The 24,215-nt window shown below is 38.5% G+C and overlaps 1 protein-coding gene across 2 annotated transcripts in view; it reads left to right on the top strand.

Moving 5' to 3' along the window:
* Positions 1-23,694, top strand: part of LOC124569468 (Bardet-Biedl syndrome 5 protein homolog) — an 87,213-nt gene extending 63,519 nt beyond the window's left edge. For both annotated transcript variants that reach the window (XM_047131082.1, XM_047131081.1), the window contains 2 exons: positions 7,553-7,744; positions 22,898-23,694. In XM_047131082.1, the coding sequence (XP_046987038.1) occupies positions 7,553-7,744; positions 22,898-23,113 (408 nt within the window). In that variant the 3' untranslated portion in view covers positions 23,114-23,694. The remainder of the gene's footprint in view (positions 1-7,552; positions 7,745-22,897) is intronic.
* Positions 23,695-24,215: the final 521 nt, after the last annotated feature.

The raw sequence follows: 24,215 nt of genomic DNA, 5'->3' as shown, positions 1-24,215 counted from the left end.
ACATAAATTTTCTTAAAGTGTTTGTCTACACTGTAGCATTATACAAAAATGAATTGTGGATGATATGAAGTTCACAAAAGAACACAATAGAAGTTTCAGAAATGTGCTGCTACAAAAGAATGCAGACTAAAAAACCGGGATCTGTTTGTTTCAATATGTTCTGAAGCAAAAGATCGTCAGATTGAAAGTGGAGGGTAGCATGGGAGATAAACACTGTAGAAGGAGTCCAAGGCTCCAATACAATAATCAAGTTGAAATACATGTAGGTTGCAGTAAATGTGCAGGGATGAAGAGGCACATATAGGAAAGACTAGCATGGACAGCTGCATCAAACCATTCTTCAGACTGAAGATCACAATAACAACGGCAACTAAGATCAGAGTTATGTAATCTTCAGTGATGATTATGGCTATTGTAAAGCAGAAACTGTATCACTCAAATTGTATACAACTCAAGGAGCCCATCTTGACCAGTGTTCCGTGTTTACATCTCCTGACCTCCACAACATCCTTGTCAAATCCTGCAATATTCCCAAAATACTTCCCTTATCTAAAGGTTGTACCCTTGTAATCGAACCTGCTGAAAAACCTGCCCCATGCATTCCTCCACAACCATCCACTCCAGCCCCACCACTGGCAAAACATTTAACATTCAAGGCAGGGCCATGTGTGAAACAACATGTCATTTATCGGCGGACGTGTTCACTGCACAGCCTTGTACATTGGAATAACAACTACCAAACTGGCTGAGCACATGAATAGGCACAGACAAACTGTCCATCCTGGATACTTAATACCCAGTGGCAGAGCAAGTGCTCCAGTATACCTCTAAGGATCTAGGTGCCTGCTACACCACATGAGCCATTTGTTTCCTACCACCAAACGTCAGTCTATTGATGTGTAGCACATATGTAGACTGTAAGTAGTAAATAATGTGTGTTTGTTGTCAGCTCTGATCCAGAAGCAAAAACACTTCTCACCACATCCCTTCAAGGATAAAAAGCAGTTTTCCCCATTCTCTGCATGCAAATGGGCATGTAGGCCATAACTTCACACTCAGAGTGGAAATGTGTTTCTCTTCGTTGTTCAAATCCAGCAGTGGTGAAATGGCATTGCACATGCCTGGAGAAAACAAAACTTTCCACACTCTGCGTTACGAAACACAAGACGACGTGAGCAATGGCAGAAATATCTGAAAATGCGTTCCTTGAAAGTACAATGCAAGTGCCTTGCACTCTCTCCCACAAATTTATTCTATGGGCTGGACTGAAACCAGTTGCAGGCTGGATCTGGCGTGCAGGCCACTGGTTGCCACCCATGATCCTTCACATCACTTTGTAAGTGGGCAAAAATATCTCACTCCTCCATGTGCCACATTAAAGCCAGTTGAGGGAGTGCATAAGTCATTTCTCCTTGCTGCTGTTTTCAAATGGTTGTTAATTAATCACAATTGTCTTCATAAGTGGGTAAAATTACTATGTTACCTGTATGCGCAACTGTTTAAAAGTGCGCCGGCCAGAGTGGCCGTGCGGTTCTAGGCGCTACAGTCTGGAGCCGAGCGACCGCTATGGTCGCAGGTTCGAATCCTGCCTCGGGCATGGATGTGTGTGATATCCTTAGGTTAGTTAGGTTTAATTAGTTCTAAGTTCTAGGCGACTGATGACCTCAGAAGTTAAGTCACATAGTGCTCGGAGCCATTTGAACCATTTTTTAAAAGTGCAGTTTACAACAAATTGTGTAGTGGACACCATGTATTATCATTCTGTGCAACAAACAATTTCTTATTTAATGAAGAACTGCCACAGAATATGATGACATAAGACATTAGAGAAAGAAAATAGAAAAAATAATTCAACTTTCATGTCCACAGTTTGCTATTATCGCAAATGCAGGATTTGCAGAGCTTAGATGTTAAAAAATATCTGTAACTCCATTTCACATCCTCATCAGTATAAATACAGTAAATGTTTCTTGCCAGTGGTGCTGTTTACAGTGCTTGTCTCTTATTTCGTAACACATGATTTTTTTTTTATATCCCATTCCAGTTTTTGTTTGTGTATTATATTGTCAAAGCATTTACATCCATTCATATATCCTGTTTCATAAATTCTAGAATTCTATGATGTGGAACAAATGAAAGGTTAACACCAACTAAGTACATTAGCTGTAAAATGTATTTCTGGAAGTCATTTTAATAATTAATAATCATTAATATTGCCAAGAACTGTGCTGCATGCCAATTTGTTGTAATGTTTAAGTTACTGGCTGGTGTCCTGTGGGTCACCAGCTCAAATCCAATCATGAACATCTATTTGTTATTTAGTATTTATAATTTCTAGAAGGTTCTCAAAATTTCTTATGTTTGTAATGTTTGTATATTCTGGAATAACTGGTGTTTGTGCAAATAGCTGCACACTCTGTCTACGAGTTCAGTTGTAATTCTGCATGGTGTTAATAGTAAATGTGGTTTCAGTGCTAAGTGTTTTACTTCATTGATGACCCTACTTTCGGTTTTTGGACTTGATTTTAGTTGTGATGTTACATCATTTGGTAAAGACACCCAGTACTTCAAAACATCTACATCACTGTGGCTCCCATCAGCTGTTGCCTACACGGACAAGAACCAGAATACATGCAGTACATTTGTTTCCACAGCCCTTATATTCAGGAGACCATACATTCCAAAACAGTAGTAAGTCTGCTGTTCATCAGCCATCCATCAGTATTATCTGGAGACACTTGTCAGGACCAGATAAAATGGCTGAAAGAATTCTGCCATGTTGCCAAATACAACAGGTGGGGTGTCATGATGTGTTTGGCAAATTTGTTCTTTTACTTGGACAGGATTTGAGATCAATGAAGAGAAACTCTATTGCTGGGATAAATTCCAAGCCAAACTGAAGAAAACATTTGGTGACAATCAGCAGCAAGTCTGCTTAGTTGAACACCAATTTAAGAACAGGATTCAGCATCATGGGGAAATAGCACAATCCTACATACAGAATGTTTTGGCCCTACGCCAAACTGTGAATCCGAATACAACAGAAGCTGACATAATCTCACACTTGATAAAAGTAGTCACAGAAGACATGTGCCAAGCCTTTCTGATAAAGGATGTCACAACAACAGAGGAATTCATCAAGTGAATGCAACAGAAAAATCATGACCTCACCTCTCTCATATGCCAGGTTGTAACAGAAGAAATACAGCATTTTATGGCAGGCAGAACTGTCAGACCAAGTAAGCCAGAGACAGCAGCCATGAATGTTGTCCCCAGTCAAATGCACCAACCTGGAATTACATCACTGCTCTCAAACAACAACCTAGCACCTGATCAATGCAGGTACAATTAACTTCTCCTCCAAGCCTAGTGTCCTGCAAAAGAACAGTTGTAGGGAAGACCGGGGACAACATGCTGGTATGTTCCCACTGTAGACACACTGGACATGTTACACACTACTATGCAGAAGGAAGGTGAGATTTGACAACAACAAACATTAACCATCACAACAGTTCTATTGATACTGGTCAACTGCAGATAATTTCAGTCGACCTGTGGGATGAAGGCTTCAATGTGCCATGGATGAATTCACTCCCTGATACACCATAACCATTCCCTATTGCCATGACAGAGGTACCAGTGGCTCACATGGCCACTGAACTCAGGAAAATTAAGTAAGGCGACCATGCCACAGATGAAAATCCTCTGTGGGCAAAAATCACCAAGATATCAGGAAATCTCAGTGATGTCATCACCAATGGCCAACTTGTTAGGGTGCTGATGAACTCAGGGGCTTCCTTTTAATCTGGAATGCTTATCTTTACCAGCTAAAGAAGACTATGCTCCACAGTACAAAAACAATTATACTGCGAGTCACAGATGGTAAATACATCCAGCCAACAGGAAGAATAAATTTCGCTGACAGAACACAGCCCTGAAGATGTGTTGTTTTAACAGAACATAATCATAATATTATTCTTGGATGGGACTTCTTTCAGGCATCACTACTAGTCATAGACTGTAGAATATGAGAGCTTGAGATTGGCAAAGCTATTTCAATAAGCAATGATACACTGTTCCCATTTCAGTCAGAAACTCCTCAAGATGACTGAAACACCCGAGCATCACGATCAAAGTAGCAAAACAGCTGGCTTCCATATGGTCCCTGGACGCCCAGGAGAAGGACCAAGAGTGCTATAATGCCAACCACTGGCCAGTGAGATACAGCTTGGGAGACTTGGTATGGTCTTTTATGGCTTTGCAGAAAGTGGCACTATCAGAAAAGTTATTAAAACATTAATTTGGGCCATATTTGTTCTTGTCAGACAAGTCAGTCAAGAAGGTAAAAGTGCTGAGACATTTACCTTTGTCCTCTGTATGAATCCCTAGTATAGTCATGAGGTGTAGATCAGTGTGGGGGCTTCTCATTCAAGGAAACTGAAGGCCTCAGTGATTGTGAAGCAGGAGGGGCTACCGCCAATCCTTTATCACAGTGAAGAGTATGTGACAACATAGACTGAACGTGAGGATCCTACAGCACTACCATACAGATGGCCTCTGGCATTTCTACATCCAGGATGCTGTAGTTGGCTCCAATGAGATCTTCTGAAACAATGGGTCACAGATTCTCCTGAAGAGGGAGCAATTGCATAAGCTGTGCTGTGTGCAGATGTGGAGCAGTGGTTAGTGTTGCTGGCTGGCATGCTGCATGTCACCTCTTCAAATATTAGTTATTTAGTCTGTCCCCGGTAGCTGAGTGGTCAGCGTGACAGAATGTCAATCCTAAGGGCCTGGGTTCGATTCCCGACTGGGTCAGAGATTTTCTCCGCTCAGGGACTGGGTGTTGTGTTGTCCTAATCATCATCATTTCATCCCCACCGACGTGCAAGTCGCCAAAGTGGCGTCAAATAGAAAGACTTGCACCCGGCGAACGGTCTACCCGACGGAAGGCCGTGGTCACACGACATTATTATTATTAGTTATTTAGTGGTAATCATTTCTAGAAGGTTCACAATGTTTCTTATTTTTGTAATATTTGTATATTCTGGAATATTCTGAACTCTGTTCAGGAGTTCAGTTCTGTCTGTTGTGTCTGTATGTTAGTGTCAGTAATAAACATGCTTTCAATGCTAAGTATTGTATTCATTCATGACACTTCAAATTTGTAATTGATTTTAGTTATGACATGACAAGACCAGCTATAATGGAGCATTATTGAATTACCAGAAAAACCACTGCTTTTGAAACCACTGCTGTTTTGTCAGTTATACTATGAAGAAACTGAAACATCCTGGCGGATTGAAACTGTATGTCAGACAGGACTTGAACCTAGAACCTTTCTCTTTCATGGGCAAATTTTCTAATGACTAAGTTACGCAGGCTTTACTCCTTAAGGTAACAATCTCCTACTTTCCAGACTTCACTGATGTTCTCCTGAATGCCTCGCAGGGCTAACAATCATGGCAGAAACAATGTTATGGAGAAATGGGTAACCCACAGTCTGATAAATATGAAAGAATAACAATATAAGTGCTGTAAAAATTGAAACCTATTTGAGGTGACCATTCTTACTTATTATCTACTGACAGGAATTTTCAGTTCTCAAATGTAAATAATCACACAGTTTGTAGCAGCAGTCACTAATAAGATATTTTATCATTTGAATTTGCAAGGATTCCTACTTCTTCTGTTATACCTCTGTGGGCAACTTGTTAAATATGTATAGTATTCATTTTGCCAAGTTATGGGAAATAAATACTTCACTGACCTTAGCTTTATTACTCCAAAAGATAATTTCATATGGCAACAGGGGGCAAACAATTTCAGCTGCAGGAAAACATAGTGAGGGATATTTCTAAAAACCAGAACATGCCAAACTGAACATCTTTATTAGTTTGGAAATATGTTGATACAAATTTACGTTGTTATCTATCTGGATATCAATAAATTTTACATATGTGATTACATTAACTCTATTCTGCTGCCAAGTTATTATGTGTTTGAAGTGAAATGCTGTAATATTAATATTTGTGAGGCTAAGGCTTGGACTGTTACTGTGAACCAGTTGTTCATTATGTCTTGGGTCTATCTTTTATATTTGAGTTTAGTCAATGAGTAATGACACTTGCTTCATCAGAAAATATGAGTTGTTGAACAGACCTTTAATGATTTTGGAATGTTGTTTACGTAGGTCAAAAACATGAGTGGGGATCCAGCACTGAACCTTGCAGAACTCTTCCTTTGTTATGTTTCCTCTTTCTGAATTAAATTTTACACCGATAGTGCACTTTGCCAGTGTGACCATCTGCTTTCTGCATACATGCAAGAGGGTTGCCATTTGTGCAATAACATTATGGTATTCTAAATAGAAATTTATTGCTCATATTCTTAAGGGCATTGGCAGTGTCACAGAAAGTGCTAACAGAATAATTTCTTTTTTGTTTGCAGAAACCAAACAGAGAGACATTTAACAGTTTATGTCAAAACTGTGTAAATATTTTGCTGTATGCTACTTTATCAACAATATAAAAAATGAAAGCACAGGAAAGAGTGAAATGGACTCATAAGGTTCTCTCCATTCTAATAAATGATTGTTACTAATGTCTAAATTTGTAAGAAAATGTTACTAAACTCAAAGACTGGTTACAAAGGTTTCTCAAATACAAGTGGGGAGGGGGAATTCCTACCAAATAATTATAAAATTTTAAATGATCAAGCAGATCACCGTCATAGCCAGAATAATTACTTTCTTCCAGGGACACATGATTTGATAATATCTTGGATGTTTGAAACTAATTTCTTGTGATGATATATATACAGTGTCTTACAGTATCTTCTACAGTTGATTGTTTATTGTTAGTTCTGTCATGTATGCCACTATGTTATTTGTCTCATTGTTAATAATGCTCATCATTATAACAATTTTGTATTATGATTTTGTGTATAGTTTGCAACTTTGTATTGTAATATAAACATTTCTTCTTGATCACTCACTTATTCATCAGCTGTGTGCTTGTTTTGGTTCCTTGTTTTATGAATGTTTCCGATCATTTTATTTTTCTGATGCATTGAATGAATGTAATATTTTTTTTAAATTTGTTTGCTCTTACAAATAACACCCCACTGTGAAATATTCTGATGTGGAACCACTATACTAACAGAGATGAAGAAATTATAGTTCACTGTGTTGCATATCTTATAATGAGCCATAAATTTCAGATTTTGTTTCTTTGTCATTACTACCTGTATTATAACATTCTTTTCCTGATTTTAATTTCCTTCATGACAGAGAAAATTGTATTTTGAAGTCAAGTGATCAGCATTTTTTTTACCATAAATGCTTCCATCATGTTTATTCTGTCACTGAATTTCTACCCTTCCTGCAACTCCAAAACCTTTTTTATTTGTTTTCGTGTAAAGTGCTTTGAGTTTGTATTTTGGTGAACATCCATTTTCACGTACATAACTGCTGTTTTTCTCCATCTTTATTACCATTGTTATTACTATTACTGGAATTACTTCCAATAATAATTTATTTCATTAATATGTCTAGATAAATATCAGACAGTCAAAATTTGGAACAGCTTTGGTTGTAGAAAGTGCAGAATCTAGTGGAGGATATGTGCTTGGTTTCCGAATAGATCCTGCAGAGAAACGACAGACTGTGTACAAGGAACTGTGTTCGCTGCACAAGGTTTACAGTCAGAATCCAGTATTTGGCGTTCAGTATACAGTTGGCCAACAGGTAATGTAACCTTATTGATTATTCTAATTATATTTGTGAAACAATGTCAAAGTCTGCAAATAATTCATTGAAACAAACAATTGAAACAGGTTTTGCACACAAACACCCACCCAAAGACAAAATAATTTATACAGATGTAGAAGAAAAGGAAAGGTGCTACAACTCTTTAATCAGGAGACATCAAAGTAACAATCAAATAACACTAAAGATTCAAGTTCAATCAAGGTCCTTGCGGTAGGTATTAGCCACACACAAATACAGACCGAATGGTGGATCCAGAATTTTGGTTTGGAAAAGGCTTGAGTCAGCTGAGGGTAGGCTTTATCAAGGTTAACACAAAAACATTAAAAAAGCATCCCAAATTTTAGTTTGCTCATTTAATGCATCGTGAGTCTCCTCAGATAACTGTTTGCAAATTCTTCAATGAACTCAACACGTTGTAGGCTGCCCGACATATCGTGATAAATTGATATGGCAGCCAAACAGATCAACCTATATTCTATTACTGTTATACAGAGGTATGAGTTCATTAGTTAAAGCAAAGAGAAGCTGCACTCCACGCTACAAGTAGATACTGGAAATGTAGCGAGAATTTGTAAAATAATTCTCATATTTGGGAAAAACTCATTTGTCTCTTGATGTGTCTCAGCTGCTGTTTGTGGGAGGTGTTCCCTGCCTCTCCAAAGCTCCTTACAAGGAGTTATTTCTCCTGATAATGAGGGAGGATGAGACAAGTTGCTGCTGCAAGGACATGTGTCTGCCACTACTGGGTTCAGATTTTGTTTTTATAATGGCACGTGGTATAAGGGTGAATAGGTAAAGAATGGAAGAGTGTTCTGCTCCTTAAAATCAACTCCTCAACTGTCCCAGTATAAAATTAATGAAATGTAGGAATGCATTTAATCTGAAACAAAACATAACATGACATTATTGTTGTACTCAAAACAACATAACAGAAGAGAAAGAAATGTTGCATCAAGCAAAAAGTGTGTGTAAATGTTAAAGGTTTATTTTACCTGTAGTATTCCTTAGCATCAGGTGCTTCTGTAATTGGGTTAATGAGTGGAATGTTTGGCAGTTCTGGGTGCCTGCATTGGGATGCCCAAAGGTTCTACATTACGACATGCCTTGTGGAAAATTTCTTCATATTTAGTTTCTCTGTGTCTTTCCAGTGTTCTTATTATGCTGTCTACTATCTCTTAGCAAAGTATACGATCTAATGCAACAGCCTGAAGATGCCATGAAAGCAAAATACACACATCAAAAAAGTTTTGCATCAACCCGGTTCCCAGAACTCCTGAAGATGGATATTGACCATGGATATTGTATCACACATAGGGTCTCTTTGACTGTTCAGAGATGTCACTAAGCCCACCCAAAGATGAATACAACAATGCATAAGCAGCACCTATTAGATGGAGCGGGTCCGACAGCCAGTCAGTTCCAGTCATTCCATGTTGCCTGTAGTTCAACCATGCCTAGATGGTCAGTACCGCAGTTTGATCATGTCCGCATTGTTACTTTGTGCCAGGAAGGGTTCTCAATAAAGCAAGTGTCCAGGTGTCTTGGAGTGATCCTAAGCGATGGTGTTTGGACATGGAGGAAATACAGAGAGACAGGAACTATCGATGACATGCATCGCTCAGGCCACCCAAGGGCTACTACCGCAGTGGATGTCTGCTACCTATGGATTATGGCTCAGAGGAACCCTGACAACAATGTTACCATGTTAAATAATGCTTTTTGTGCAGACACAGGACGTCATGTTATGACTCAAACTGTGTGGAATAGGCTGCATGGTGTGCAACTTCACTCCTGACGTCCATGGCGAGGTCCATCTTTGCAACCACAACACCATGCAGTGCGGTACAGATGAGCCCAACAGCATGCCGAATGGACTGCTCAGGATTGGGATCACTTTCTCTTCACCGATGAGTGTCACATATGCCTTCAATGAGACAACCGTCAGAGACGTGTTTGGAGGCAACCCAGTCAGGCTGAACGCCTTACACACACTGTCCAGTGAGTGCAGCAAGGTGGAGGTTCCCTGCTGTTTTGGGTTGGCATTACATGGAGCTGACATATGCCACTGGTGCTCATGGAAGGTGCTGTAATGGCTGTATGATACGTGAATGGTTCTGAAGACTGTGTCAGATGTTTATACTTTTCCTAATCACTGAGTACTTTTCCTATTACAGAAGAGAGATCAAAACAATTTTCAGTGCTAGTAGTGGATGTACTAGCCACTGACTCAGTAACAACAGCAATCAAAAACTGCAACTTTTAGACAAATTAAAGAATCATACATAATCAAATCAGCAACTTACCAATGACTGGTGCTGGAACTTCTTCTCTACAGGGTTATTTAAAAATGGCCAATAAGCCTTTAAGGGGTTAAAATAATACTCATCAGTCATTATTAACAACTTTTTCTTTTATTATGAGATCAACTTCAAAATCATGAAAAAATCAACTATTGCCTATAAAAGTTACATACCTATTAACCTACTCAGCCAACATGTATGAAACAGCTGCCTTTTTTTCCTCACAACTTCAAAGTTGATTCTCACTGTAAAAGTTGCTCTTATTGATGAGTACTTTAATCCCTTAAAGATTATTGACTCATTTTAGGTAAATAATGCAATATAAATCTATGAAATTCATGCCAGCAGAAGTGGGCATGCAAAGAAAGCTACTTTAAAAAGAATTCAGAACTGAACAAACCTGATGATTGATATTGCATTACATTATTTATGTTACATATTACTTCACACTAGCCCTTGTGGGGCAGGCAGGGAGGATTGAGTGCCCAGTACATTCCACAGCCACCCACAGTACACTAACCAAAAGATTAAAAAAAAAATCCTTATTTAAATTTTGGTGTAATTTTTTCAAAGTTTGACAGAAACAAACACAAGCACACAATGATAACAATTAAAAAACATTTTAATAGTGTGTTCTATTGCATTTGATTTGCCAAACTGTACATCAAAGGCAGCGCAACACACCCACTCACAGATCACACACTCGTATGTCAAGCTCCATGTGTGACTGAGGTGAGCGCAGGTGGGTGGCAGTGGCAGCAGAGTGTGGGTGTGGCTGCACCTTGAATGAGTGGTGTCTGGATTAAAAACTCATCGCGTAAACACCCTCTTATAGAAATTTATAATTTGTATACATACTATACCTGCTTAAAATGGGTAAGTAAGGATAAGTGATCAAAGCTGTACTGTAGGTAGTATAGTACTAAGAAAATAAGATAATATCAAGTTTAATTTGAAATTTGTCAGGGATAGTCGCAGACGTCTTTTTTTGAGAGTGGGGGTGGGGGTGGGGCTGGGAGCTTGAACCTCTTAGCCCTCTTCCGCCCTCCCCCCTTCCCATCCCCTCCCACCCTCCTGGATCTTCTACTATACAGACCATTCCCACCAACATGAATATAGAAGTCCAACCCATGATGAAGTTGTTATGACAAGTTAACCTTTGTGTTAGGTAAAGCCAAACATACAAGCAGCAGGAGGTGATAATACCCAAGATATCCAAAAGTCAGGTGAACAACTGCTGGTCAGTATGTTCTACATGGTATGTAAACAGTACATTGGCATACACAGAAATGAGAAGCTATTCACAGTGTCACTTCATTATCCTGCTGGTCTGGTTAGGGGACTTTTTCACATGACTCTTCTCTGACATGTTGGTTGAGTGGAGCTGCCAGTCGTGGCATTTCATCTGCTTTCCGTCTGCCTCAGGCAGCTTGATGCCTTTGACCCTGAATAAAAACAGGACATAATAGTAATCTAAAGATAAAAAATAAGAGCTAAAGTTCAAAGAAATAGGAAGACACAAATGGAAAGACTGAAACATTAGAAAAACTCCTGGCATGTGGAGGAGAAAGGTAAATAATGAAAAGATATCCAAAGAGGCCTCAACTTATTAAGCACGTTCCAGAGCTTAACTTCTGGATCCACTGACCTTCTCAATCCACTTGAACTTAACATCTGCAATTTCTATCTCCTTACCCAAACATATGAGCCTGCATGTTCTGCTACCTTTGAATCTCCCACTTTTCTACCTTTATTAGACAGCATCTATAACCTATTGTTTAAAACAGCTTTTCATTATCTGACTGACTACTCCTACAGACACATAATTTTGATATTGTTTTCACATGAATCAAATGCTGATGATAAATGGTATTTCTAAGGAACTCAACAGTGCAGTTATCAGGTATACTCGCATGAAACACTTCCGTATTACTGTTGGTAGCATGTCATCTGTCACACTAATATTCTATACATACAGCATCTGTCATTAGTGACCTGTGAGTCACTAGTTATTTTGATACACAACCACTCACATTGAATCTGTTTGAGTGAAAATTGAAACTCAAAAAAGATAACAATACTCCTTCATTCAAAGAGATTATTATTTAAAATATACATATTTGTGCCCCTTTAAAAGGATGATAATAATTTCAGTGATATTTTGACTGTTTATTATGTCCAAATAACTGATTTTTTAACTTGAAGTTTCAGTAACCTTTTAAAACATAATTTTTTATGCTATATACATATGTGTGGTGTCTGTTCTGTTGGACTTGTCTGATAAAACAGACACCACTCATATGTAGGTGTGACTGCCTTGATAACTCCAGTGCAGATGCACAACAGGATCCAGCCCTCTTGTGGGAATACAGATCTCACTGTGAGCAAGTAGGTGAAAGGACAGTGGATGCTACTATCATGTGACGAGTTGGAAATCTGAGTTGGACGAGGAACATATCCAGATGGCTGAGGTGGTTAAGACAATCCCTCATATTAAGTGAGAGATCTGGGTTCGAGTCCTGGTCTGGTACCAATTTCCAACTCTTGCCATCAAATTATGTTGATGCCCGATTGTGGCTGGTGTTGGTCTTTCCTTCAAAATAATATTTTATATTCTACATGATATAATAGATTCCTCCATTGTTGTCATCTTCACAGGATGTGCAGATCACCCTAGTCTGCTTTCTACATGAATGTTTGGAACAAATTGCTCATACTATGGTATGCTTGCTGTCATTTGTACATACTTGCAATACCTTCTTCTTTTGCTAAGCAGTGGAAGTTCATCCTGTTCCTCTCAATGCTAGATAAACCTGTATTTTTTGTCATTGATTTTGATGTACACTAGTGTGCAAAACTTATGGACAAAAGTAACTGTCGCATGATGTGTCGCAGCCAAGTAACATAGCTCAATGAAACTGACACCATACTTAGAAATAACTGGTATAGTATACTGCAGAAGGTAGCCTTAAAGAAATACGCAGTGAGATGAATGGAAATTACACTTTTATTCAAAGACAATAATTACAGTGACATCATACTAATTTCTGATGGTCCATTGGAAATTACAAAAGGTAGGACATGGTTCTTACTAGGATGTGTGAACACCATGGATGGTATTGCATATTGTGTTCAAAGATTCAGAGGTCAGTACACCCATGTAACACCATTTCCCCCCCACACCATAACACCTAGACCACCAAAATGTTCATGTTCGAAAATGTTCGTGGGCGCATTACATCATATGGTGAGAGATGAGAACACATCATGCAATCAGGAACATTGTCGAACATGATTGTTTTGATGCACCAGATGTTCAGATGTGGAGAGGTGTAATGTTGCATGAGCATACTAATATCCAAATCATTGAGCACAGTACACTCGCCAGTCAATGGTATTGTGACACTGTACCCCTTCCCCATGTGTGTCATTTCAGGGGTGCATTTGGCCTGACTTGTTTTTTATGGATGACAATGCACAACTGCATTGAACAGCTAAGATGGAGGAGCTCTTGGAATGACAGGATATTTGGCAAATGGACTAGCCTGTCATTCCCCTGAGTTAAATCCCATCAGTCATGTGTGGGATGTGTTGGAGAGATGTATTGCACTGTGTTAACATGCACCACTGACCATCCAGCAGTTGTCAACAGTACTGGTGTAGAAGTGAAATGCCTTATCACAAGAACTCCTTACCAACCCTGTGATCGGCATGACAGCACATTGCAGAGCGGATTGCTGTCCATGGTGATCACACGCCCTATTAAGAAACATGTCCCCCCTTTTGTAATGCCCAGGGGACCCTCATAAATCACAATGACATCAATGTAATTATTGTCTTTGAATAAAAGTGTAATTTCTGCTCATCTCACTGTATATTTCTTTCAGTTTCCTTCTGTAGTATACTGCAGCAGTTCTTTCTATGTATAGTCCAAGTTTCATCAAGCCATGATACTTGGCAGTGACAGGGCATGTGAAATTTATTTTCATCCTTAAGTTTTGCACACTAGTGTACTTGAGAACTCTTCACCTTTTTGACAATATTGTCAGTTTGTATGTCCTCAGCCACATTTGTAAGATATTCACTTTTTTGTAACATTATTACCGTAGCTCAATTTGTAAAAGATCTATGAATTCAGGGTAAATATACTTAAAAAAACTTCTAATAACCATCTGCTCACTCTTTTGCCAGTATTGTAATTACTGTATAATAGATCACTAGGTGCCTACCCCACCTTTTGTTTGGTTGTAAAATGTTATTACCGTACTTCTTGCTTTCCCTGAGAGGCTGTATCTTCATCAATCTTTCTATCACTATGCATCATGGAGATGACTACAACAGATTATGGTTTGATTGGACCTGTTACATCTTTTGTAAAACCAAATAGGTCTCAAACTCACTTATTAAAATATTCCAGGCCATTGTGGCGTTGTCAGATAAATTTCTTATTGAAACCTGATATTTTATTCTTATCTGTGGTGGATATCTTTAATGGGGGTTGTAGCTTCTTTGAAGGTCCAATATATCTCATGGCCCACTACTTACTTGAAGCTCCAGTTCTCTGTTTATTAGCCAAAAATTGTTGGCAACTATCTTGTTTGATCTTTTGTAATGTTCCTATCAATAGAATTCATGCAAGAGGCATGATGATCTACCAGTTGTCAGTAGTTAAAGTTTTGATAGTACCTACTTGAGGAATAACAAGATGTTACATTATTTCTGTAGGCTTATTTAGTTTGTTGAAAAGACCACTTGACTTTGAGGCTACATGTATTTCAAAATTCGTTAAATAAAATGTTCTTTGGTCTACCAAAACAAAAGCCTTTATGCTGTATTCCTCGGGAGCTTTTCAACTGTCACATTCTGCAGGAGTATGCAATTTCAAATGTAAGAGGCGATCACAAAGTTTTTGTTTGAGGGTGTTGCTGCAGTGTATATGCAACATACCACCACTTCGATGCAGTTATATAAGCACCAAGACATAAGCAAGGGACAAGTGTGGCATTTGTCTCTTTCCTGTGTGAGTGTGGTAAATGCGGAAATGTGAACTGTGGTGATGTTATTACTAGATGCATCCAACAGGACCCATGTGCTGTTATTCTTTTCTTGGCTGCTGAAGGACCAACACCCATAGGCATCCATTGGAGAATGGAATATGTGCTACATGATAATGCATGTCCCCGTAACACAAATGTCGCAATGCAGAAGTTATGCAAACTCAAGTGTGAGACACTTGAACATCCATCTATAGTCCTGATCTCTCCCCATGTGATTATCATGCCTTCAATCCAGTAAGAAAGGTCTTGAAGGGTTGATGATTCCTGTCAGATGACGCTGTGCAGCAGACAGGTATAGACTTCTTCACCCAGTAGGACACAGTGTTTTACCAAGCAGGTACCTTCAACCTGGTGCATTGGTGGGATGATTGCCTCAATGCTCATGGTGATTTATTAACCTCTCAATTCTGGACTGTACGGCCTTTGAAGAGAAAATTTTTGGGTGCTCCTCATACTTATCTTGCAATGGTGTAATAAGATCACACACAACAGCTTACTTGTTAGTCTTTTTCATCTCATCTCTAGTGGTTTTATCATCAAAGCAAATACAATACATTAGGTCCATCTATATGCCCCAGGTCACAATATCTGTTAAAGTGTTCATGAATGTTCATCATGTACACATTAGTGTACATAGCACTGTTATCCATCAATTTATCAAAATAAAGAGGAAAGATTTATGTGGGAGTCTTTGGTGGCGTAGCCAGCACTATAGCACCTGATTTATAAGAAAAGATATTATGGCCTTTGGGTCTTTCCCTATGACAATAGATGTCATCTGTCATGTAGTCTGCCTTTCTTTACTCATATAGTAATCTATAGTAACAAGTGAACTTAATATTCGCTACATATGAGTCTGGATCATGCTCAGCTACTTCAGCATTGTCTTCTCCATCTTCTGAACTTTCGTCAGACAGAAACTGTTCATCAGTTCGTAGCTTCTCTGACACAATTTCTTCATGTAATGGAAGCTTGGAAATTTACTAAAAGGACATGAGAAACAAGATTGGAACCTTCCATATAAACAATGACTACTTCTTAAAACATGTAACTGGTCAGAAAAGTGATAATGAGAAATTTACTTACAAGCTGATACACATGAAAGACAATGATGGTGATTAAAACATGCACATAGTGTCACTTCACTGAAATACTAAATAACACAAATGTTTGCATTGGCTGATTTTGCTAAAATACAGAACAATATAAGTAGTTGCATCAGGTCAAAACATGCTGTACAAAGAAACAAGGAGTGTAACAGGAGTTTTAAGTGAAGTTCATGGGATAGCCACACAAAAGTGAAATTTACAGGGGGATTTTCTTCTTCACCCCATGAAAAATCAGCAACAAAAGAAAAACTCTCAGGTCATATTGGTGTGACATAAGCAGGTAAAGGTTACCAATTTTCCCACATTTCCTCTGATTACAAGTTTGGGACATAATTTCTTGCAACTCTGGTCGACTACATTGCCACTAATAATTATTTCCAAATTGAGAGCCATATTCACAAACAGGCACACAATGATGGAAATCAGGAAAGTTTCTTCCTATGTAAACTTCTGCTTGGATCACCTAGTGAGTCTCAGAACGAGCAGCTTCTGACGGGATTCGGGCTTGTAGATATTTTTGTTGTTTGGATTCACAGTGTGGCTGCAAGTGTCATAAAAAATAAGCAAACTTGCAATTGCACTTGCATCCAGTACAAGAAGATATCTCAAGCAATTGTGGCTCAGCATACAAAAATGATCGTACGTCAGTACAAGAATAAACTATTCCCTTACCATACAGTATTGTGGTTGTCTATAATTTTTTAATCAGCTGCTATACCAAGGTCATGACTTGAAGTGATAACCTGATATGTGCTCACACTAACAGAATACTTTCCATTCTTTGTAGACTAAGTTTCTACCATCTGCTCAACCTCCATAATGTACAGGGTGATTATAATTAAAGTTCTAGTTTCAAAACACTGTAAAAAATGAACCACTGCTCAGAATGACATCAAATTTGATCAGAATATTATTGCAGTAGTAGGAAACACTATGGAAACAAAAAAATTAATAATAATCATGAAAATATTACCATTAGATAGCTCTGTAAGCAGCAGAGTAAGCAAAATAAAAGGTGCAAGGTACACAGCTTTTCCTTCACCTATGTCAGAGACACTCGGAATGACTATCTCAGTGCAGTATTGCATGCTGGTGGTAAAGTTCTTTTACAATAGCTGTCACTGTGCGTCAGTAGCTCTGCAAAAGTTTCAGACACTCAAGGAAATTAAGAAAAGGCATTGGTCTGATATCTGCCAAGGGTCTGGAGGGAATGATTACAAAATTTGAAAAGACTGGTTATTTTGAAGTGCAGAGGGAGGAAATAGTTGATCCAGCTTCATAAGAAGGTGTGTAAATGTGCAGTGCACACAGAACTGTCCAAACTTTGGACATGCCTGTGAGCTGGGTGCATAAAATTCTACAAAACCTCCCACTTTGCTACCCATACAAAATTATCTATGTTCAGTAGTTGCTGCATGCTGACCCGTAACATAAACATTTGCTGTAGAATTTTTTGCTTCCATGGAAGCAGACAATGAATGGTCATGGGACATTCTGTGGACAGACAAAGACCATTTCCATCTCCAAGAAAATGGCAATACTCAGAATTGCAGAACATGGGCAACAGAAAATCTGCTCCACATCAGCTGGTGCTGCTTCATTCTCTGAAGGTACTGTATGGTGGAGTTCGATGACATGATTTATTGTAGGCCCATATTTTTTGGAGGTAATGAGTCCTGCAGGTCCTGTTACGTGTACTGTCACTGGTAAATACTATGAGAGGCTTTTGCACACCAATGTCATTCCAACCCTTCAACAGTGTGGATGTGTGGGTAGGATCATTTCTATGCAAGATGGTGCTTCTCTGCACGCTGCACAGCCAGTGAAGCAGCTGTTGCAGAGGCATTTCAAAAATGTTAGAATTATCAGCTATCATTTTCCTACAGCTTGGCCATCCAAATTATCCAATCTTAATCTGTACCTTCTGGGTGTGGGGTTATCTGGAAGGTGCTGTGTTCAGTGCTACAATTACAAATATAGCTTAATTGAAGGCACACATTGTGTGATGCATTCTGAAAGTGACCCCTGACACAGTCCAGTCTGCTGTGGAATATGCTGTTTGTTGATTTCAACGTGTGGCACAAAACAGTGGACAGCGTGTTGAACATGTCTTGTGCCAATCTCACATCATTTAAAACTGATATCATTGTTGTTTTTTGTGGCTTTTGCTCTCAGGATAGTTAAAAAACAATTTTTCTCATCTTGATGTGGTACGACCTTGCCTAGTTGGATGGGCTTACCTAAGTAACATTGCCACAGCTGTTAAGTCCCAAACTTGAGTAGTCATGCACATTGCACAATATGGTTACTTTACTGCACAACTCACACAATAGCTGTCATAATGTGATTCATCTGTCATTTGTAGCTGAATCCATGTACATTATGTCTTGGGTTTTTTTCCACCCTAACGTTCCCCCCTTGGTTGATAATATTGTCAGAATTTGATGTCATTCTGAGCAGTGGTTCTTCTTTACAGCATTTTTAAACTGTAACTTTAATTGTAATTACCCTGTACTCGTCTTTTATCCTTGACTCTTAGGAATGTGAGTGGTGTTTTGTACCACATATTCTAGTCCCACCAGTGAAAAACCATGTATAATCAAGGGAAAATAAATATAAAAGAGCATACATGTGGTATGTCTGCTGCACTGTCAGCTGTGTATGGTGTTTTGTATTGAAAAACAAGAGAACACTGCACAGGACACTCAGTAACCAGATATCTGTCATTTATGGTGTAGACAGTTTGTCTTTGTGTACATATTTGATTGTAGTCATGCTGTTATCTCCACTGAAGCATATGCTTGCACACATTACTTTACCATATTCCCCCTTGATATCTCCATTCCCTTACAATACCTTCCTTACTTTCCTCTTTACATGCTTCATTATCAAATTGGCTCCGTCTCCTTATCAATACTGTCTCCTTTTCAATGTTCTTTTTTTATTAATATTATCATTTTTAGCTGTTACAATTTTGACAGCTGGTAAGTAGAACCTCCTCTTTTGTCGTGTGTACAATAAATATCCATTTTAAACTTTATTTTTGAACATGTGTGGCACAATATGTGTAAGTACATTGTGTCTCGAAGGTGATTCCTAGGAACAGGAAAATATCATTTTATTTTATGATAAATTCGTCTTAGTAAGTGACAGGAAAGAATAATAAGGAATGAAAAAACAAAATCTAGCAACATACATGAACACAGTGAGATGAACTAGCAAACTGTGGAGGTTTAGTAATGTGAACTACAACTGCAGTAGGAAGTATTTGGCATTGACGTTCTCCTCTGTTGATTTTCCATTGAGTGCCATTGAGTGTAAACTGACCTTAACACTTTCTTATTGACAATGATTAGTAGTTGTAGTTAGGTCACTGATTGAATGGTTATATTTTTTAAATATGTTTTACCTGAAACTGTTGGTGCTGATAAGTTATTTTCCAGTATTAATGGATTACTCATTCACAACTGTGGCTACATTTAATGTTTCCTCCGATGAAACAATATTGTTGACTATCTTGGTGTCAGATACAAAATTTTGCATAATTCATAACAAGTAGCTATTGCCACACAGCGTAGCAGGTTTAGTGTACTGTTGTCTTCAGTTTTATGATGCTTTTACTCAAGGTGAGAGAGAATGCCAATCCTTTTGCCGAGCATAGTACATCAACTCAACCTGGTATGAACTCAACAAGTTGTTGGGAGTCTACTGCAGAAATATTGAGCCATGCTGCCTTCCTCAGTTTCGAAAGTGTGTCCAGTGCAGGATGATGTGCATCAACTGACCTCTCAATTACATCCCATAGATGTTTGATGGGATTCATGCCGGGCAATCTAGGTAGCCAAATAATTTGCTTGAATTGTTCAGAATTTTCTTCACGCCAATCATGAACAATTGTGGCCCAGTGACACGGCACATTGTCATCTATAAATATTCCATCGTTGTTTGGGAACATGAAGTCTGTGAATGGCTGCAAATGGTCTCCAATTTGCTGAACATAACTATTTCCAGTCAATGGTCAGTTCAGTTGGACTAGAGGGCCCCGTCCATTCTATGTAACTACAGCCCACAGCATTATGAAGTCACCATGAGCTTTCACAGTGCCTCATTGACAACTTGGGTCCGTTGCTTTGTGGGATCTGTGCCACACTCAAACCCTATCATCAGCTCTTATCAACTGAAACTGGGACACATCTGACCAGTCCACCGTTTTCCAGTCATGTAGGGACCAGCTGATATGGTCACGAGCCCAGGAGAGCCTCTGCAGGCAATGTCGTGCTGTTAACAAAGCCACTTGCATTAGTTGTCTGCTGCCATAGCCCATTAATGGCAAATTTCACCACACTGACCTTAAATATATGTTCATTGTACATCCCACATTGATTTCTGTGATTATTTCACACACTGTTGCTTGTCTGTTAGCACTGATAACTCTATGCAAATGCTTTTGCTCTCAGTCATTAAGTGAAGGCCATCAGCCACTGCCTTGTCAGTGGTGAGAGGTAATGCCTGAAATTGGTATTCTCAACTCACTCTTGACACTGTGGATCTCACAGGGGAAACTCTCCATCACAACCCCATCAGATTTAGTGGTAAAATGGTCCAGCAGATAGCCTGTCAAAAACTGAACACAGATAAAGCATGAAAACAAGACGATGGTGTACTGAACTCTGAAAAAAAGAAGCAAAATAGGTACAGTGGACGGTTCAAGCTCAAGATGTGCAACATCAAGTGAATTATGGAAACCGTGGCGTCATGGTTGTCCAGTCAAGGTGTTGGACTACAAAGTGGGAGATCCATGTTCAAATCTCTGTCATATCCCCCCCCCCCTTTTTTTTCACAAATTTATGAACTGTCTGTCCAGTCATTGACATGTCTGTCCTCCTTCTGTAGTCTTGCCAATTGTCATACTACACATTGGTTATAGAACATGAGTAATGTGGTAAGAACATACTACCATCACAAGTACATGTGATGAATAGTGAGGGCAGGCTAGGTGTCACACAGACCTCTCACAGAAATGAAAACAACAAATAAATGGGCATGAACTACGTTACAAGAAAGGAATTCAAGAGTCAAAACTTCCAAAGCAGAACACAAGTCATAGTGTGGTATTTGTTTAGAACAGATAGGAGGTATATAGATCTGAAGGTCTCTTCGTTACACCTCACTGTTGGAGACAGATGTTACACCACGACACAGACACAACTTTGAATACTGAGAACAGACACATCGGTGGCTGGATGGACAGTTCATAACTTTGTGTGAAAAAAAAAATGACATGAGACATGAAAGAGATTTGAACACATATCTCTCGATGGGCAGTCCAGCTCCGTGACCACAGAACCATGACACCGTAACTATTGAAACTCACTCGATGTTGCACATCTTGAGTTAGACTGCTTGTTGTTCCTATTTTGCTTCTTTTTTCACAGTTTGGTATGCCTTCTTCCTGTTTCCATGCTTGATCTGTGTTCAGTTTTTGATGGGTTGTCCACTGATCCATCTTACCACTAAATTAGAGTGGGGTGCAATGGGGAGCTTCCCTTGTAAAAATATTGAATTCCCTAATGATTTCCATAATGGAATATCCCATGTGTCTAGCTCCAACTACCATTCTGCATTCAAAGTCTGTTAATTCCCATTGGACAGGCATAATCATGTCGAAAACCCTTTTCACATGAATCACCTCAGTACGAATGACAGTTCTGCCAATACACTATCCTTTTATACTTTGTGTAAGTGATACTACTGCCATCTTTATATGTGCATATCACTATTCCATGACTTTTGTCACCTCAGTGTGAATTTAATCAAAAATTGCCATTTTCATGAAATTAGTCAGATTACGCCTAAAAAAAATGTACATGCTCCTAGTGATCCTGGATCAAACTTTATTCTAAAAGGGCATGCTGAAAAATAATGGCTCCAAATGGTTTATGTGAAAACTCTTAAAGCTTTTTAAATTAAACAATTGCTACTAACATTCAACATCTTTATTCTTCATGTCTATATATTTGCAAGCCCTCTGCTACTAGAGGACTCCAAATTGTAGTGTGTAACATGGTGGTGTGTAGCGCAACTACGTCAATGCATGAAAAAGAACCTGCCCATCCATACATGGAGTGCCCTCTCCTTCAGCATGACAATGCCAGACCACACACAAGTACTGTGACATCTGCTACAATCCAATGCTGTGGAGTCATTGGCACAGATCATCCTCTGCACAGTCCTGATTTGGCCCCATCCAATTCTCACTGGTTTCCAGTAGATAAATAACATATTTGAGGACATCAGTTAAATCATGTCAAAGCAATGCAAGCAGGGCTGATATTCTGGCTCTTTCAACAAAGTCAAACATTCTACCATGACAGTATCAATAAACAGGCCGCTTGTTGGAAGAAATGTGTTCAACGTCAGGGTGACTATGTTGAGAAACAAATTTGTAGACATGAAGAATAAAGATGTACAATGCTAACAATCTTTGTTTTATTTAAAGAACTTAGAGTTTTCACATTAAAAGTTTGGAGGCATTACTTTTCAGCACACCCTCATACATATCAATGTTGGCAACTTGTGGATACAGATGTATCCCCTGCTTGTAGTCAGTTCTTAATTACATATGGCCACATAATTTTTATAAATAAAAATCTCATTTTACAGACCCAGTACCAAGAAGAGAGCTCCATGTTTGCTGATGATACACAGGAAATCGTTGAGTCAAGTGATGAAATGTCCAATGTTTTCCTTACTTACTTTGCTGATGAAAACCATGAAGACAGGGAACCAGTTTATAATCAAGAACTTGGACTGGCTATTGAAGCTCTGAAACCTGGAACTACATTGCAGAATCTGTGGGAAGTTATACCTTCCTCATAGTGCTGTACCCTATCAACTTACAATGTAACATAGAACATGAGTCATGTTTACAGAATGACATTCATTTAACTGTTTCAAAAGAGATGTCAAATTGTACCTGTTGAAATTTTTTATCCCAAGTGGCTGTATTTTTGTACTTAATAAAAATTTTCTGAAAGCAGTAGCAGCTTTTTGAGTTTGCTACTTGCTACCACTGAGTGTGGCAGAGATGATAATGTTCCCTTGTCATTGTTATATAGTGTTCAAGTTCATCAGACATTTAGTTTTGTATTCCACAGTCTTTATTCATGCAATGCAAGTCCACATGTTGAAATTTTTTTAGAGTATTCATCAGCAACACATGCAAATATCACAAGTCCATGTTTCAACCATTTCACCCTTGGCTGTACTGTCTGTTTGAGATCTTACACCTGACTGCTCTGTGAATGCAAAAAAAAAAAAAAAGCCTTGTGCAAAAACAGCCACCACTGTTTAAACCCTTGGCTTGATGTGTGTCAAACACATACATTTCTGGCTTCCAAAACATACTTAAGAACTATGAATTTAATGTTAAATACATGCATCATATAGGAATTTGCACATAAATTTCCTAAGGTTTCTAGCACTGTTCTTAGTTTCTCTAACTTGAATAGTTTGTTCATAAATAACGATTTTATCAACATAAGTACTACTTTGTATTGTTATGTTACTAATAAATATAAACAATTAAAAATAAGTACACTCATACATCTCTAATTATGTTTACTTAGTAATGCTGCCGCTACTTTCAATGTTTCATATCTTATTTATGTGAAAATTCAGGTTTTTATTCACAGAATGTACATTCCAGCTTGCAATTCAAAATAGGTCATGTTTATAAAAAAAAATCTATTGTGATAGTTCAATAGTATCCACTGAGATTCATCTGTGGATGCTTATTTTGTAAAAATCACTCAAGGTGTCATCGAGATATTAATTTTTGAAGTTCATTATATTAACACAAAATAACTTAAAAACTACACTTCATATCAAGGACACGTTTTCACCCACACTCTCAACGTATTTTTGTTTTTTTAACCATGTTGCTGGCTTCTCCATCACTAGTTAGGTTTATTTTTTAATG

Source organism: Schistocerca americana, unplaced genomic scaffold (genome assembly GCF_021461395.2).
Source record: "Schistocerca americana isolate TAMUIC-IGC-003095 unplaced genomic scaffold, iqSchAmer2.1 HiC_scaffold_15, whole genome shotgun sequence".
Classification (NCBI taxonomy): Eukaryota; Metazoa; Arthropoda; class Insecta; order Orthoptera; family Acrididae; genus Schistocerca; species Schistocerca americana.
The sequence above is the reverse complement of the archived record's forward strand: the minus strand, read 5'-3'. Positions and strand labels throughout refer to the sequence as shown.